The sequence below is a fragment of the Gymnoscopelus braueri genome (assembly GCF_963280865.1).
Source record: "Gymnoscopelus braueri genome assembly, chromosome: 5".
Taxonomy (NCBI): Eukaryota; Metazoa; Chordata; class Actinopteri; order Myctophiformes; family Myctophidae; genus Gymnoscopelus; species Gymnoscopelus braueri.
In genome coordinates, this window is record NC_137606.1 from 18,474,222 (window position 1) to 18,493,797 (window position 19,576).

The 19,576-nt window shown below is 41.4% G+C and overlaps 1 protein-coding gene across 1 annotated transcript in view; it reads right to left on the reverse strand.

Annotated features, from left to right (window-relative positions):
- The window catches only part of si (sucrase-isomaltase), a gene marked incomplete at both ends in the record, with an annotated part of 124,416 nt that overhangs the window by 73,843 nt on the left and 30,997 nt on the right, over positions 1-19,576 (reverse strand). The window contains 7 exons of the mRNA XM_080429099.1: positions 580-696; positions 4,036-4,207; positions 6,719-6,836; positions 7,562-7,646; positions 8,959-9,072; positions 13,401-13,520; positions 13,910-14,041. Coding sequence (XP_080285225.1) covers positions 580-696; positions 4,036-4,207; positions 6,719-6,836; positions 7,562-7,646; positions 8,959-9,072; positions 13,401-13,520; positions 13,910-14,041 — 858 coding nt within the window. The remainder of the gene's footprint in view (positions 1-579; positions 697-4,035; positions 4,208-6,718; positions 6,837-7,561; positions 7,647-8,958; positions 9,073-13,400; positions 13,521-13,909; positions 14,042-19,576) is intronic.

Consider the following 19,576-nt stretch of genomic DNA (forward strand, 5'->3'; position numbering starts at 1 on the left):
GTTGGTCCCATGTATGCACATGACCACACATGGGCATAGCGGTCGGATCTGTGGCTCTGGACAACCAGATCTCTGTATCTGTCAGTCCTTGTCCCTTTTATGCCCATATATGGAGATCGCTGGTGTCATCAGTATATGCCCATATATGTGCATGCCACCTTTTGTGCCCATATATGACACACAGAGGTCAGTCCGCCCACCCGCCCACCCACCTACCGGCTGGCCGGCCTGCCCTCCCATTAGCCAATTTTAGTATAGGATATAGGGATGCCAGGTTGTATGAATCAGTTATTAATTAACGAAGAGCTTGTAACTAAATTATAACTACATTTGATTCTTTGGAACACAGGTTATTTTCCCCATTTCCTGAAAAGTAACACTTTTGAACATGCAAGGTTTAAGCCCGACAGCGATGCTTCTTGTAAGCAAAAGGACCACGGTTCGAATCTGACCCCCGTCTTGTCTCGCATGCATCTCCTCTCTCTCTGCCCTTGGTTTCATGCCTCTCACTGACCGGAAATAAAGGATAACAATACCAAAAATACATGTGGTGTAGTTGAGATGCCTCGTCACTGGTACCTTGTAAGTCTCAGCGTTGTGGTTTCGGCTGAAAGGGTAGAATGCCCCCACCTGCATCCAACGACGACACAACTCCTCATTGGAGTCATCAAAGAAACCACAGATGTCAGCTCCAATCTGCAAGAACAAATCAAGGGAAGCAGAATGAAGATGCACGACAGGGCTAACTTGACATTCAAACAAGCCATATTTGGCCATATTCCCAGTCCAACAATCTAGACTGGAAATCCAGCATAATACACCTTATCTTACATAATATGTCCCTTGGAGCAACAATTTTTTGGGGGGGTTTTAATTGTTGATAATATAGGCTACTACTTCATAGGGCTGGGCGATGTGGACAAAATCAAATCCTATTGTGACGATAATATATATATATATGTATATATATTTTTTTTATGTTTTTCCATAATAGTGAAAGTGGTCTACAAGATCACAACGCATCGCAACACTGTGCATTTTTTTTTTTTTCCAATACTATTTTCAAGTATCAAATAAGGCTTATGTGATTAAAACCAGGAAAAGACAACATACCATGTTATATTATGTTGTAAATAGTCTTATATCATGCTATTGCAATCATTTCGATATATTGCCCAGCCCTAGTACTTTCTAATGTTACTTCTCTGTGACATTAAACATGCTGTAAAATGATGGCAGGTGAGAGTCACGTTTATCTTTTACAGTGGTTTTCCTGTTTTCGGTTCAAATAACTCAGGCTTTATTGGCAGACAGTACAGTAGCTGTGGACAGTGGTCTTTATTCCCATAAATTGCACCATGGAGTGGAGGAGACAGTCAATGGGCCTTTCCACAGAGACTGCTTGCTATTGTTTACTACCAGCCACAACAGTCTCAATTGAAGAGAATCGATCCAAATACCATTTGCTCTCAAGCTCTCTGTGCATGCTCTCTCTCTGTGTGTGTGTGTGTGTGTGTGTGTGTGTGTGTGTGTGTGTGTGTGTGTGTGTGTGTGTGTGCGTGCGTGCGTGCGTGCGTGCGTGCGTGCGTGCGTGCGTGCGTGCGTGCGTGCGTGCGTGCGTGCGTGAGTGCGTGCGTGCGTGTGTGTGTGTTTGTGCGCAGTATGCATGTGTGTTCTTAACTGAAAACCCGATTGACATAGTCCCACCAGTATGGTTTGCTTCTCCGAGACCCCCCAGTGATCATTGCTGGCTGGCTGGCTGGCTCTCTGTGTGTGTGTGTGTGTGTGTGTGTGTGTGTGTGTGTGTGTGTGTGTGTGTGTGTGTGTCATAGTGCATGTGAGTTGTATCCATGGCCCCCTGTTGCTTTCTTACCTCTGTTTGCACCCAACGTTTTGGCCGATTTTGCCTGTATACAACACTACATCATGGGTGCTCGAATGCACGTGTATCGCCACACTGACTGGGTATGTGGTTATGAAAGTGTGTGCATGGTTGTGTGCGCATGTGTGACATCTTGTAACAGCCATTTTTACAGATATCATTGTATTTCTATTCTGTCCTAGCCTGCCTTGGTCTCCTTCTGTTTCCACACAATTTCTATCAGAGGCAGATCATTTGTATCCGACAAGACAGACAACGATCAGACGCCACATATTAAAGTAAGAACACATTGCATTCATTTTTAAATGTATTATTCAAAGCAGTTTTTTATCTACCTCATTCTCATTCCTAACCCAGCTATAATCACTACTAGCAAAATAAACTATAATCAATCTTTATTACAAATAACAGAAACCAATGAGCCAAACTGAGGACAACTCACTACTCTGTATCCTTTACCATGGCAAATGTAAATCTTTTTGACAATAAACTCTAAATTGTGATAATTAAAAGATTGTTCAAGCCTGGTTTGAGTCAACGTTAACAAGACATGGCTGAATTGTGTTAATGGAATGGCTTGAACTTTAATTGGGAGTTGACGTTAATTAAAAGTAAAAAAGGGATTTTTCAAGTTAAAGGGATACTTCACTTTAGGGCCGGGGACACATTTAAATTTTTTTTTTAAAATAAATGAAAAAAGTTATGGAAAATTCATGGCCCCCTCACGCATTAGAGTGTCCTACTAATGCGTGAGGGGGCCATGAATTTTCCATAACTTTTTTCATTTATTTTTAATATTTTTTTTAAATGTGTCCCCGGCCCGAGAGTGAAGTATCCCTTTAAGGGCAGTTTTAATCAGTAATGTTGATGGAATGTACAAACCTGTGCATCACAAGTGAGAGCCCACCATAGACTTGTTCTCCACTCAATACATTCCAAAGTCTGGAGGGACGATTGATCCGCAATTGGCTAGACCATACAGTAGTTAGGCCAACCGGCAGACCAGTGCAGCAGTCAATCAAAGACATGTCCGTCTATTGGGTTGGCACTGCTGGTCCAGCCAAAATCCACATGGCTCTCTGACACTCATAGTGCTTGACCAGAACCAACTGGTAAGTTATACTCTAGTAGTCTACAGCATAATGTTCCAGGAATATGTTCTGAACTTATTCATAATATTTATCATATTCTGGAAATGGAAAGGGAATTTTAAGTCAGTAAAAGAGTAAACATGAGTGAATGATCCATTCCTTGCTTGCTCCACAAGTGTGAGAAGTGTTCTTGTGTCCCAATTATGTCCCTGTTTTGTTATGTCCCCAAGTCCTTAGGCAGAGTTAAGAAATTCTCCTTTGTGTTACAATTATAGCGACCACACCATGTCAGCCCCCTTTTTTATGTATGCATTTAGCCACAGAAGGATCAGTGTTTGTGCTGCTGACTAATGTTAACTAACATAACTAAACCATCTGATAGCTAGGGAACCTCTTGGACTCTGTAAACACATTGCCAATTACCGGTCTAATAAACATGAGCTAATGCAACCGTGCTGAAATAATAGAAATATGTATAACATTGATTCCCATTCAGAGTGTGGAGTCACCCTGCAGTGTAACAACTGAGCTCTGGCATTGCAATTTAGTTCAGATATAAAGAAAATCAATGTAAAAGCAAAATACAACATGGGCTGCACTAAAACTTAATGAAAACAGCCCTGGACGATATTTCCCTCTCTGATAGCTTAATGCAATTTATTCCACCAGCTTGTAGCTCAATATATATTTTGCTACTTTCTCTTTTATGGTCAGACTAGGTTTTATGTGATATTTCCAAGCAATCGATGATTCGGTACGGTTTGAATATGAATGTCTTGTAAGTTTGCCAGGGGATTATAAAAGCTGTGCACCACTGAAGTATTGCATACCATCAATCTACCTACACTCTCTGCAGAGGGAACTGAAGGTATTTCACCTGGGGCTACGTGCCCAAGTTTCTTTTTCCTATGAATCTACAGCTGAGCTGAAATATATAACATGAGCAAAAAAATGCTGTTTTAGTGACACTACAAACATAGAATGAATAGTTTATCATCACTTTGGGAGGTAAACCCAAAGTGGCTGTGAACATCCTTTGTTCTTTCAAACCTGTTAACTCACGTAGGGAACCCCAAACAGGCCAAACTCTAGCATGCCCGGAATGGCCCACTTGATGTCATTCCAGTTGGCAGCATTGTCTCCCAGCCAGTGCCCGGCGTATTTGCCCACGCCGGGGAAAGAAGATCGCGTCAGCATCAGGGTGCGGTTCTCCCCAAACACCCGCTGCAGAGCCCTGAGGAAGAGGAGGGAGATGGAGAGAGGGAAAGAGAAATCAGAGACAGAAAGAGGTCAGGAGATGCAGAGAGTGTGAGAGAGAGAGAGAGAGAGAGAAAGAGATCAGATGGGGACAAGGTCTACTGTACATTATTATTCTATTTGATGAGGAAGATCGAAGCATCATTGATTACCATGACAATACAAAGCCCTGATGATGTTTACAAAATGTGTCTCCTGCCAATAATACATTTTAATTAGTAGACGGAGGAGGGAAAATGGAAGGAATGAAGAAAGAGACAAAAGAAAGATGAGCTAGCTTTAAGAGCAGAAAGAAAATGAGTCAGCAAACCTAGGCCCCCGAGGGCTTGTGAATCCTGTTCACCATCGGGTCCGTGCGTGCATGTTATCTGGTTTATGTGTATTATACTTTGTTAGATTTTTTATTTAGTTATATAGTGTTTGTGTCTTTACGTGCGTGCTCCACTGGTTTGGGTTCCTGCATGCATGCTTCTGTGCGTGCGTGCGTGCGTGCGTGCGTGTACATGCACCTCTGTGTGCATAATGTGACAACGGTTTTGTCGAGAAATACCTCAGGGGCAGCTGTCAATTTTAGCAGCGGCCTGGGGCCTTTGTTTTGATACTCTAGACGGTGTGTGTTTTCCAGACACCAAACCTCACATTATGATGGACTGCACTGGCAGTGAATGAGACAGAGGCAGCGATTTGTGATTGAAATAGAAATAACATGGGAATCCCCACCAGTATTCAATCATGAGGCCTTTCATATAAAGCTGATCAGTGGATGATAATATCTGATCGATTGTCATGCAGCGGTGTAAAAATGCTTCTACAGCACACCGACACATGTACGCATGATATAAATACTTGCTAGAAGTGGTTTAGAAAGCATAAAAAAAGGTTTTGTCACTATAATTCAGTCATAATTAATGAGGTCTCTGGTAGGGTACATTTCTTGTATGAAAGCATCCCCCTGTGCAAAACATTGCATTTTGCGTGTGTCTGCATGCATAGTAAAACTATATTGCAACAGCAAGCTGTTGTGCAGACTTTTCTCCTTTTGAGCTTCCCCAACTGTGCCATCCAAGAACTTCTTCCTCTCATGTCTTTTACATTGGAGTAGGTGGAACTGTATACACACACACAACTATTTTTAGTTTAGGTTTCATTTCTTGGGTGGTTATTTTTTTGCTGCATCCTTTCCTGCCTGCTTATACCACGTCGATGCTGCTGTGCATCCCATCCTTTCATGCTGCAGTAGGCTTCTATCCATACTATTAGCATTAGCCATTACTATGCATTAGAATTCTGTCCGGCAAGGCCAACTTTGCTCTGCAAGGGCATTATTATCCATTCCCAGATGCAAGAATCCAATTTAATGATGAGTATCTGTAGATTCATGAGTATGACTTGAATCCATCTCCACATTGATAATGCATCACACTGATGCTTCTGCATAGACCGGTACAAGTCTTGAGCTATTTCAGCCAAGGACACAAATGAGACATTTATTCTCTCACAGACAGGGACCCAGTCTTATTATAACACAATACTTTGATCATGAGCGCACCCATTAGCGATCAGTCTGCTATAACCATCTTGACGGTCTATAGGCCATAATTCAAAGAAAAACGGTATAGATTCTACACAATAAAATCCGTCATGGGTCCATTTTTACGCGTTAGTTAATTTAACACCCCAGAGTTGCTGTGAGCTTACGTAGCGCTACATACAGCAAAACCAAAAACTTTAGCGATTGCCGTTTTCAGTAGCAGTCATGTCAGCTTCACAATCCCACAAGAGCTATTCAATAAATTGTGATTTCATGCCAGCTGACTTTAAAGATGTTAAGCAATTTGCCACGGTGATTTGTTTTTCTTTTTGAGTGGTGCTAGCCACTCCAAGGACTGACTTTGTCCGTGTGTCCGTCCGTATGAGCACGGCCTCTCTGTATGTTTGAGCACAGCCTCAACAGCTGCGGCTGATTGCAACACAAAGATGCAACCAGTTACACTAATTATATACACACACACACACACACACACACTTTTGAGTAAAAATACTTAAAATGAGTAAAAATACTTAAAATGAGTAAAAATACTTAAATATTAGTAAAGATACTTTAAAGTTCCTAAACTGAGTAAAAATACTTTAAATGAGTAAAAATACTTAAAATTAGTAAAAGATACTTAAAATTAGTAAAAATACTTAAAATATGTTAAAATGAGTAAAAACACGTAAAAATGAGTAAAAACATTTTAAAGTACTTAAAATCAGTAAAAATACTTTGAAGTCATCAAAGTCTGTAAAAAGTAACTAATGAAATGAACTCATGAAAGGCACCACTCTCTCCACACTCTCTCTTTTTCTTTCTTTTTCCCTTTCAGAGGGCATTGTTCCATTGTATGCTGTAGAAAGAAAATGCTTTGTGGTTCTGGAGAAGTAAAATAGCTCTGCAATAGTTCATCCTGGCCAAGCCGTTTCTAGAACTGACCAAGGAACCACTCACTGTTCAGTGGCCAGCACCATGGCGTATCCATAGAGGCTGTGGACATCGTAGTGGCTCCCCCAGGTCTGCTTGGAATCCATACACAGAGTTTTACTGTACAGCACCCCATCCAGAACATCTGTGGGAGGAGACAGGAGGAGAGAGGGGCAAGGGGAGGTCAGGGCAAAAGGAAGAGAGGTCGGAGGAATAGGAGAAAGGGATAAAAAGTTAAGAGAGCGACATAGGAGGGAAGAAAAGGATGAAGGAAAAGAGGGAAATAAACGGGAGGCAGGTGAAATAAGACAGAGGGTGACAAGTGAAGGCAGAAGATGAGGCAAGAAAGAGAGTAATAAAAATGGAGTCAGGGGAGCATGCCTTCTGCAGTTATGATCATCCTGTCTGACACACAGAATAAAAGACATGGCGAACAGTCATTATCACAATTTTACACCGGGGACTCACTACTTCAAATGAGGTTTCCTCGGGTCCTGAACGGATTTTCTTGGCTACTGTAGCTAATCTGTCAAAATCTACCTCGCTTCTCCATGGCAGCATAGATGCCGACAGGATTCTTTTTTTCCCCCTTTGCACTGCGGGTATTTAAAAGTGCTGCAGCAAGACGGTAACAGAAAGAAGCATCCCGTGCAGTTAAAACACCACAAGCTGTATTCCTCTTAGTCATGGGTCCTATTTTAATCTTGCTACGACATAACTCTTGGCCCTAATCCCAACCCTCTATTTTGAAGAGAAAAAAGAAAATAAATTAAGCTTTTTAAGATTTATTGCGGTTATTGCGGAAGAAGACTTAAAGGAGAAGCATAAGTTGTTATTGCAGTTCTAAATCGAAGACGTGGCAGGTCTTACTGGGTGTGTAGGGAGGGTAGTTGAGGCTGTTATCATCGCAGCCCTTCGTTGATCCTTTCTTGAAGTTAGCCACCTCGTTCATGTCCTGCAAACAAGACGTGGCATTGTAAGAGTTTAACCACTTTCACCGTGGTGTCCCTGAGTTATTATACAGTAGGCAAAGAATGAAAATGTGGTAAAAAAAAATCAAACATTTTCCAAACAAATTCCAAATTTGCCAAAATATAGCAACTCTTAGATGACTATTTTTACTAATGTTTATTAAAGTCTATTATAATTGAGCTTAAGTGGTTTCAAAACCGACGATAACTGGTCGTCATCACAGCTGCATACAGTGTGTGTGTGTGTGTGTGTGTGTGTGTGTGTGTGTGTGTGTGTGTGTGTGTGTGTGTGTGTGTGTGTGTGTGTGTGTGTATATTTTGAAAACGGGGACACATTTCTCCCTATTGTGTCTTCTACTACAAAAGTAAGTGCTCTCCAAGCAATATGTTAATGACCTACAGACCAAGAGGTAACTTCCGCATGTTTCAGTGATGGGTAGTGAGCCAAACGGTCTCTTTTCTTTGCGCTAATAAATCATCTTCAGCATAATGAGGAGTTTTACATAATAATGAACCATTATGAAGAAAGAGCATAGACTGCCAGCTTACAGGCCTTTATCACAGCACGTTGCATGTTATAAGAGCTCACATACCAGCCCAGGAGATAATGCAATGGCATACAGAGATTTTTGCTGTGCATTAAAGGGATAGTTCACCCCCAAAATGACTTTCTTTTCCATCGATTAGTCACCCCATGGAGACTTGAATTCAAGGATTTCTTTTGTTTTTGTCGCATTCCTAAGCCAATAATTTGATGACCGGCAGCGGTTCCGGTAGGAGACACAAAGAGTCACCTTTGTGTCTCCGAACCGCTGCCTACCGGTCCGCTGGTCATCAAATTATTGCCATAGGAATGCGACAAAAACTAACAAATATCCATGAATTCAAGTCTCCATGGGGTGACTAATCGATTTTTTTTGGGTGAACTATCCCTTTAAGAATGAACCGCTATACACAGTGGTTCTCAAAGTGGGGTCCGCGGGGACCCCCAGGGGTCCCCCGCAAAATGAGTTAATATAGCATCAAAATCTACTTAACCACTACAGTATACTTAATCTATTTGAAAATAACAGACCTACAAGATCGCAATGCGTTGTGAGCTTTTAGACGTGAACAATCTTCTAACTTAATATAATATATTACATATTATTTAGGGATCCTTGACATGAAAATGTTTGAGAACCAGTTGCTACACACTGCACTTGATCAGCTATCCTCCATCAGGGCATTCCGGCCCACAATGTGTGCTATAAACCCAGAGTCACGGTACAGTGATGCCATTTAGAGGTGACTTACGATCCAGAGGGCATCGTGCTTGACCTCGTTGTAGAATCTGTCATACTCATCAGCCCACCAATCTATACAGTTAGGATTGGTGTAGTCTGGAAACACTGTCTCCCCAGGCCAGACCTGGGGGAGGGAGGGAGGGGGGGGGGGGGGAGAGAGAGAGAGAGAGACAGATAGACAGACAGACAGAGAGACAGACAGAGCAATAGAGACAGACCCAGATGAACCGATAGGACATGACAGGAAAAGACAACGTGACACAGAGAGAGGCAGAGCCAGAGTAGAAGGAGGGGAGAGAGGGCAATGACGTCTGTTAATGCATACAGTATACGTGCACTTTTACATTCTGATCATTTGGTATTATTTGGGATACTCAAATATTATTTTTGGTGCATGCAGGAGCCCTGTCCCATTTACCATACTATAGCCCCAATTCTAACTTTTAGACCCCTAAACAGAGCTGATTCATACAGACATCAGCTTGCCTGCATTTGTCGCATTCACTATTTTGCTATCTGCCTAAACCCTGTTTCTGTGGTAATATCCATAATATTACACTTTCACTCTGGATCAAGATCAGAATATGAACTTCAGTATTTTGCAGAATACTGTGAATGTGCAAGTAAACACAATGACATGGGGTGTATTCCAGCAAGCAGGATTAGATGATGAGGATCTGTTTAGTCACAATTTATGGAAATTTCCAGGGAAAAAAAGAAAAACATGTCTGACGCCCTGAGTGTCCACACATTTTTCCCCCTTTGTTTATATAGCTTTTCCTATGCATTTGAGCCTTTCATCCACACACAAACACATTTCGGTCCCCTGAAAAACAACAATGTTTGTGGAAAACTGCGGCCAGGGTGAAGAAGATGACCATATTTGCATTGTTGTGTGGTCATGGTAAACAGCGTTTTTGTTTGCCACGTTAAAGTGTTTGGCAGATGTGTACTTTTTCCCCCTGTGATGTCATCTCCTAGCACCGTTATTTCCTTTGTTTACATCAGATTATTTACATTTGATATTTCATGCAATAAGGATGTGGACAAAATAAGTGTGCCCTCCTAACAGGACTTTTCACAGTATGGTGGACAGTTTCACAGTCCACCATATTGAGGCACAGAGGCATCACAATATGTTCGGTCATTACTGTCCAACTCAAGTTGGGACTGAGAAGTGTGCTTGTGTTTTTTTCTGTGTTCATTTGAAGATGGCCTTAAAAAGTTCACCGCCAACATGCAAGGTTTGGGTTTAAACTATCCCAGCTTGATCGATCCTGATCCCTAAATTATAATCAGCTGCTGTGTGGAACCGAGAATCCTGGAGATGCTGCCTGCATCTGGCTCAACCAAGTCAGCCTTCAAGTTTAAGTTCAAGATATCTTGAGCCATCTTTGTGGAATGCAACCACGGTGTGATTACATGCCATGGGGCTAGTGGGAACTGCCGAAAAAAACGCAATAGCAATGTCAGAGGAACAGCTCAAACACTCGCAAGGAGATGAGAATGGAGATGAAGTGAGGGAGGGGGCGTGATTGTGGAGGACGAGACGCAGGAAGAAAGAAAGGCAGTGGAGAGACAGGGCCAAAAGAGAGAAATCAATAATGCAATAGAACTCTCCAGACGCGACTGTGTGTTAGAAGTTGTCCTTAATGACATACATTGAGAGCGATGATTAATCCACTGAGAAAGGCAGAGATCACTGTGCGCGTGTGTGTGTGTGTGTGTGTGTGTGTGTGTGTGTGTGTGTGTGTGTGTGTGTGTGTGTATATGTATATGTATATGTGTGTGTGTGTGTGTGTGTGTGTGTGTGTGTGTGTGTGTGTGTGTGTGTGTGTGTGTGTGTGTGTGTGTGTGTGTGTGTGTGTGTGTGTGTGTGTGTGTGTGTGTGTGCGTGCATGTGTGACCTTGTCCAACACCATTGTAGATATCAAAATCTCACAATCCAGTCTGTAAAAGACAGCTTGTACATTCACCACAAGGAATTTTATAGCCCACATTATAGTCGAGGCTTGAATTATGCTCACATGGACACGCAGGCACGCACACGCACGCATGCACACACACACACGCACACACGCACGCACACACGCACGCACGCACACACCCATCTACAAATGCACAAACATGAAAGATTTGCCATCATGAAAAAAATATGCTCCTGCATACAAGCACACACACACACAGATTTGTAGACAGGCTTTATGGCAGGTGGACAGAAACCCAAGGTCAGAGAGTATTGATCGTCCCCAGTTGTCCCCATCTGTCTTATCAGGTGGGTCCTTCCTTTCTCGCTCCTCCCCAACCTTTAACCCACTGCCAACCGGTACAGAAGCTGCAGCTCACGCGTTAGCTAACACTACTCTCCTCTCCAGTGTTGGGCAAGATACTAAAAAAATCAGTTTATAGCTACTTCTAAATTAGTTACTGCTTTCAAAAAGTAACTTATTTACTTACTACTAGGTACTGCATTATAGAAGTAACTAGTTATGTTACTACTGTAGTTACTTGTGTGTGACTTTTGAGTTACTTGTATTTATTTATTTACTTGTTTATTTGTTTATTTATTTTTGCTTCAATATTAAAGGGACTACACCATGAATTTGAACTTTTTCTTCTTTTTTGTGTGTTTTTGGTCTCCCCTACCTCTCTTCTATCCCCAAAAATACCCCAGTTTGAACACTCAGGCTTTCACAGCAAATCAAGTTTTCTGTAAATTGGTCTCAAAACAGGCCAAACTGATTTGCACCCTGAACCCACAGAACCAGGAGATAACATGCATACAAACTGGCTCAATAGCGCCCGTGCCAAACAGGACAATGTGGTATTGCAGGTGAAAGTGCTTTATAAGCCAGAGAGAAGTTAGTTGTAATGAGTATATCCGAGGCTTGATTTAGGCTCAAACCTTGTGAAAAACGTTTGAGGGACATAAACAATATGATATTAAATATTATTATTATTTTTGAAATTCATGGTGTAGATCCTTTAATGTATACATTTTCATGTTGCTGCAGCACAAGACGACAACTATCTCAACTTTAATCTATTGTAGCTCACTATGATGAAAACTAGTAGAATCATGTCTTCTGCCTGGACGGATCAACATCAATCTTGAACGCGCCTCACAGTGACTACTGGCCAATCACAACACGTTCTTACCGGGTCTTGCTCAAACTAACGGTACTACATCTGTGACATCCAAACACTATGTTTTACTCACTATTGCATGGAAACATACACATTGAAAGTGTTCATTTAACTCTGAGTTACAGGTCCATTTGGTTTCATTTGTGTAGTATCAGAGTTACAATACGAATGAATAAATGAACACTGAGGATTTTACTGTGTCAGGTGACTGGCCAAAGCTTTTATTCTAATCTTTGCTAGCAATTAGCCACCGTCTCTGAGATCCAGCTGTCAATGACACACCTACTGCACCCCACAGGTCATTATTCAAACATCTCCTCTGAATTTAGCAGCAGAATACAGCAGCTAAATTATGGGGAAAAAATCCTACAAATGTTTTAAGTTCTGTCTTTCTTATCACATGCACATGTGTATGGATGTGCTTGTGCGTGCACACACACACACAAATAATATAAAGCATCCCCACGTAAAGCACAAACAACTGAGAATAGACAGAAGAGAAATGTATGCACTTTAATGCACAGTTGGAAAACTCCCGCCACACACACACACACACACACACACACACACACACACACACACACACACACACACACACACACACACACACACACACACACACACACACACACACACACACACACACACACACACACACACACACATTCTGTGATGCAGAACATTTTAAGATTAAACAGTAATGTGGAATCAATGTCTATGTTTGACCTCCATTAAACAGCATGAAAAGAGCTACAGTATTAGTGTGTGTGTGTGTGTGTGTGTGTGTGTGTGTGTGTGTGTGTGTGCGGCCGTGGTGGGGGGAGGGGATTCATCATATGGGTAATCAAAAGCTACTTAAAAAAGCATGTGAATGGCAGGCTTAGAAGCCCCTCAGGGGGGCGGGGGGGCTCTCTAAACACATACTCTCTGATATATGAAGGATCAGATATATCAGGATGCGGATGGGTTCATCCAAAATGAGGATGCATGGAGATATAAGACATACACACACTGCAAGCATATTTCTCATTCGTATTTATAACTTGCTTTGGAGATCTATTCACAAACATTGGGGAAGGGATGCATCCCTTCCCCAAAAGGACCACAATGGAAACAAGCCTTTGGTATCTGTTGAGCGTTTTTCTTTTTGAATTCATTTATGAAGTGTTCACTCAAAAACAAACACACACACACACACACACACACACACACACACACACACACACACACACACACACACACACACACACACACACACACACACACACACACACACACACACACACACACACACAAAATGCTAACCTCTCCCAGTAGAGGTGTTTTCCCATCTGACTCAGTGACCCAGGCATTCTTCTCTGTTCCACGATCATAGGAGTCATATGATGCATTCCCTACCCTCCTACTGGTGGCGATTGCTGGATCCTGGGGGTGACAATAAATGAAGTTATTGAAGAACATACAGGCCATTCACACTTGTGAGTTGGCTGGTAGACCTACACTTTAAATGGCCAAGGCAGGAGGATGCTGATCATTTCCATGGCTAGTTGTGCTTTTTGTCTTTGCCAGGTCGACGGGCCGGGAGAAGACGACTATGTGTTTCTGCAGGCTAGAACCCACGACTGACACAAGTAGGCCACCCAGTCTGGTGAAGACCTCTGCTCCAAGCAGAGCCCTGTTCGAGTTTATCAGTCGTATCATTCACTAGCATGGTCAACTGAGGATTAGGGTTATCGTTTATGACTTGCATCGTTTCCGAGTGGTCTAGTGTCGCACAATCTATAATGAATCTTCAGGATTCAGGTGCATCTTACCAGGATAAGGATGTATCTCTGGCCCTTCTCATGCAGGTAGTCGGCAAACTGAGGCAGCTCTCTGAACTTGACGTTGTCATAAGTGAAGTCCTTTTTGTCCTCCATGTAGTCTATGTCAGTGTACTGAATATCCTGGAGGTGAAACACAAGAGGACATTAGAAAAAGGTGTTGTGAATTACATGGTTTCTGTATATTGTAGAAAATGGAAGATATGACAAAGTGCAAACCACAAACTATATTTCAGTTGAACACGTATTCAGCATGTGGTTATATAAACGTGATCAATGTGCATCCCTATTTTGCCTTTTTTTTATCAACATTATTGTTTAAGCCAATTTCACAGTAGGGGGGCCAGGTTATTTGGAGTTCTTGGCATGGAAAGAATTGGCAATTCTGCAATGTCACAATTTCAAAAACAAACTGGCTCACCTACTGTAGGCCTACAACATTTTTATTAACATCACTCAATTTAGAGTAATACTTCCACAATGGCGACAGCTAACCGCTGCCACGCATTGTGTTACATAAGTCTATTGATGTCTTTATTCAAAATGCACTACTGTACTTCTTACCTATGTCTACTGTATCTCATCAAAAATCCCAAACCTAATTGGAAATTCTAACATGGCACAGCTCCCATGTATTAAAGTGATATCTGCATTCGAATAGGCAACTATGTATTCAAACAAGTGAAACTTGTTACGTGTTTAATGTGCCCACTAGTGATGCGCGGGTTGACCCGTAACCCGCGGGACCCGCGGGTGGGTCGAGTCAGAATTTCAGAGGCAATTATGCGGGCTGTGGGTGAGCGGGTCAGCCGCTCTCACGCGCAAAAAAATAAATAAATCACATGCTCTTGTTTTGTCTTTATTCGTAATAAGAATAAGAATAATAACAATAAAACAGTTTGAATACACTTGGGGATTATTTTCTAACCATGATTTTACAGAATTATAGGTACGACCCGCAGGGCTCAACCCGGCCCGTGGGTTGCGGGGCGGGTTGAGCCATAGATTTATATATGGGTTCGCGGGGTGGGTTGAGGTGGGTTGGGTTCCGTGGCGGGGCGGGGCGTGAAAAAACCGACCCGCGCATCACTAGTGCCCACTCATACCTGTATGTAACTTGGACTCATCCACTCAAATATTTGCATTTGCAACACTTTAATTAATGCATCCCCCCAGTATGTCTGGCAACTGTAGATCACTGTTTCACAATCAGTGGTCCACAATCAGTGGTCACCATGACTCAGCCATAACCAAAGAAGGAATTCCCAATGCAGCTACGCCCAAATTTGGAGTGTGTTGTCTAACCTAAATGTGTCATCATGGCATCAGTCAGCTCCATATATGGCCACAAAAGGTACAGGGACTGATAGATACAGAGATCTTCATATATGGGCATAAAAGGGACACGGACTGACAGATACAGAGATCTCCATATATAGGCATACACTGATGACATCAGGGATCTCCATTATGGGCATAAAAGGGACAAGGGCTGACACAGACAGAGATCTCCATATATGGGCATATCAGTCGGATCGGCGGTGCGACGCAAACTATAGATGTTGCAGTCTAGTGCTGCAGCTCGTATGGAAAATCAGTACGTTCGCGAAAGTCACGTTATTTTTCCGGCGGGCATGAGACAGAGCGAGCGCTTCGACGTCGCCGCCCATGCTACAACACAGGCACTCCCAAACCGTTCTCCCACGAGCACACCGTGGCCAGCTAAAAGTCAATGCCAACGGTCTGCTGAATGCGTTGATTTCGACCTGTGATGGTAAATCGCTTCTAAGCGGGAGCTAGACGCTAAGCTACCGGAGCTATCGGGCCCGGCCTCAAGTTGGAAAAAGACCCTGTTAAGACTGTTAAGGGCTTGATATAGTGAGTTACTTGGTTGCGCGTGGCTATGCATCACATGAAGATGCTTTAGCAGCTATAGCTTCTCTGTCAGCTGGCATGTGTCCATTCAGCCGGGGGACCTTGATGTAAGTGCTAGCATCTTGGCTAATGTGTTTCAGAAGTTTGTGAGGACCCTGTAAATGTTATCACATAAAGTATTTAAAAAAAACCTTTCGGGTTTGGGTGTGTCTTCATGCTCGTTCTCTCTCTCTCTGCCTGTCTGTTGGCTGCCAAATTCTTCTCCATATCGGAGCAGATGGTTGGCAAGCCCTGCCAGATCTTTCCCCCTAATGGTAATCAGCTCCAGACATATTAGGGAGAATGTGATAATGCCCTCTGTGGTCTATCTGATGGATATCAAATATGTCCCTGAGTACGGAAGGAGTGGAACCAGCTGCATCCTAATGCGTTTCAGACAGGGAAGACATATTGGCGATTATCAGAGTAAAATATTGAAAGGGGGTCAGAGGCGTTTTGTCTGTGGGCGGATCGTCAGAACACATTATTTCAAACCGTGTTCGCTATTGTTTCTGTCGGTGTTGCGTATTATGGCGTTGGAGCTGTCCGACACGGTCATTCTGAGATTACTATGTCAGGGCTCACCACATTTCTTGATTTGAATTTCACCTGACCTCTGCAATGCAGTCGTATTCTGAGAGGCTTTGTACCTGCACATAGGCCTGTCACAGTTATAACATAGTCATCTGATGGCAATTATTTGAGTTAATCGCAATTACTTTGTATAATCGGCATGATTGTCATAATGTTGTTCAAACATTTTCAAAAAATAGCGGCAAGCTCACAATGCATTGCCGCATGTTGTGAGCTTGTAGATCAGTTATTTCCACAAATGTTTCGTTGTTGAAAGTTTAGTTATTCAATATGTCAGTCACTTCTTTGTTTGTCATATCTGCCCTGAGCACCTTTTGTTTACGAAGCCTAAAAAGACAGAATGTACCGATATTCAATGCCAAAAACACAATTAAATCCTTAATCACAATTATTTGAGTGACAATGAATCGTCAAGTAAAGTTTCATGATCGTGACAGCCCTGCATGAATCATGATCAGTTGTCCTCTACCGCAGCGGTTCTCAAGCATTTTCCAAATTGATATGAATTTGGCCCCGGATATGGGCTCAATTTAGTGCCAATATTATGTTGTACTTGTAAAAAGACTTTGTATTTGTAAACAAATTTAGTATTTGTAAAAAAAATATTTGTATTCGTAAAAATAATTTGTACTCGTAAAAAAAACATTTGTATTCGTAAATAAAAGATTTGTATTCGTAAGCAAAAGATTTTTATTCGTAAGATAAAAATGTGTCCATAAAAAAAATATTTTAAACTTTTTTGCTATATATATTTTTTTGTGTGTTTGTAACATGTGTTAAACATGTTGTAATTGTAGAATTATATTTACAATGTGACCAGAAAAAAACAACAGTTTGCTCGCTCGAAGATCTGTTGTACGGATTGCAAAACTTTATTTTTGGCACTCTGCACTTCCGGGTATGAGCCAATCACGTGAGGCCTTTTCCACTACCCAATCATAAAGATCCATAGGTCTCCATGGCAACATGGCAAACGGGGTTGCCATGTTGCAACCCCAAGAGTTTTAGCTGCAACATAATTCCATTGCTCAGGAAATAAACAACGGATTACAATAATATAACATTCCCTATAATCAGTAACATGTAGGTGATACCTATGTCTATCAAATATGGTTTTATTGAAAGGTAATCAAAGGCTAGATCGAGTTTAGAAAGCAAACAGGTAATGTCAGGGGGCCTCAGTGCGGCTGCAGAGTTTGATTGAGTGTGAGACTAGGACACTCATTATCCCACATGCCATATGTCAAAATGACCGGCTTCACCGGGAATCGTGCGTGTGTATTTTGCTAAGAGATTGGTTACATAGTTTAATTGATATTAATTTATTAGTGCATTAAATTTCCCCATCCACTTTAATGGGAAAATAAAAAAAACTCGATTTCAAGTATTTTTTTCTCAGAAACTGTAAGGGCTAGAGTTACAAGGCTTGGAGGGGAGGTTCATAATTTAGTCCGAAATTATCCAAAAACAAAAGTACACCAGTCTGCCTCATGGTGGCGCTATAAAAGCCCCCTTTACGTTTTGGCCTATAACTTTTGAACCGTAGGTCGTAAAATAAAAATTTGTGTCAGGATAGCGTCAGGATAGATTTTCCGCCATTTTGAATTTTCTTCTAAACACACTTTTGATTCACATTTGATCCGCAGAGCTACCCAAAATGTTTCAATATTGCAAGCAATACTATATCAACTGACAATATTCTCTTTCTCTGCCACCTTCTGAATGACTGAAAATTGTGACTATTGTTTTGTTGTGTTTTGAGGATATCTTGAAGCCTTGTTCCAGTAAAACAAATATAACTAGTTGAAACGGGTGAACATTTCAGAGGGTTTTAATAGAGTCAAAAACTAAATATTGGATTTCACAATTATCTAAATGTATCTCTGCAATTTGGACAAGTCCTGTGGATTTCTATGCCCCCAAAACATAGGGTTAGACACAAAAAGTACTTGTCTAGGATAAATAATGAAGGGGTTATTTTAAAGATTTTTTTGGCCATTTTGGACGCCATCTTGAAAATAACACCTTTCCAGTGATCAAACTTTGGTAAACTTTTAGTATGTTATTAAGGACACCTAATACTACAAAAAACTGTTGAAAAACGTTTTGTTGCAATTTGTTTTGGGTAAGGTGCTTATTTTTCATAACTGCACCCGCCTATTTATGATTGGGTAGTGGAAAAGGCCTCACGTGATTGGCTCATACCCGGAAGTGCAGAGTGCCAAAAATAAAGTTTTGCAATCCGTAGAACAGATCTTCGAGCGAGCAAACTGTTGTTTTTTTCTGGTCACAATGTTCATTGTAAATATAATTCTACAATTACAACATGTTTAACACATGTTGCAAACACACAAAAAAATATATATAGCAAAAAAGTTTAAAATATTTTTTTTATGGACACATTTTACGAATAAAAATCTTTTGCTTACAAATACAAAACTTTTTTTTACGAATACAAATCTTTTTTTTACGAATACAAATCTTTTTTTTACGAATACAAATATTTTTTTTACGAGTACAAATTATTTTTACAAATACAAAATTTGTTTACAAATACAAAATCTTTTTACAAGTACAACATAATATTGGCACTAAATTGAGCCCATACCCGGACCCCCATCTGAAAAGATGTTGTGCCAGGGACCATCATACCATCATAAAATGTTTAAATTATTCAAAATTTCAAAGAATAAATAACGCACATCCTCGTTTTTTTTGGTGCTGAGCCAACTGCAAAAACGGAATCATGAAAAACATCAAGGCAAAACAAGAGGGGACACAAGTGACCTTCAAAAATACTACAAGGTCAAAACGTATGTATTACTGCTGTGAGTGTGACTAAAACTTTGAAAGTGAGTCGCAAGCCCCCTCTTTCCCAGGAATTATTTTCAAAACGGTTTAAAAAATAGCAGATCTACAAGTTCACAACGCGTCATATCACAACACGTGAGCTTGTAGATCTGCTTTTTTCATTAAAGTGGTGAAGTGGTTTCCTCATTTTGCTGGGGACCACCTGGAACCCCTTCAAGGACCCCTGGGTGTCCCTGGACACCACTTTGAGAACCACTGCTCTAAGGCAGTGGTTTTCAACCTTTTTCATGCCAAGGACCCCTAAATTGATATACGTTTGGCCGCGGACCCCCATCTGAA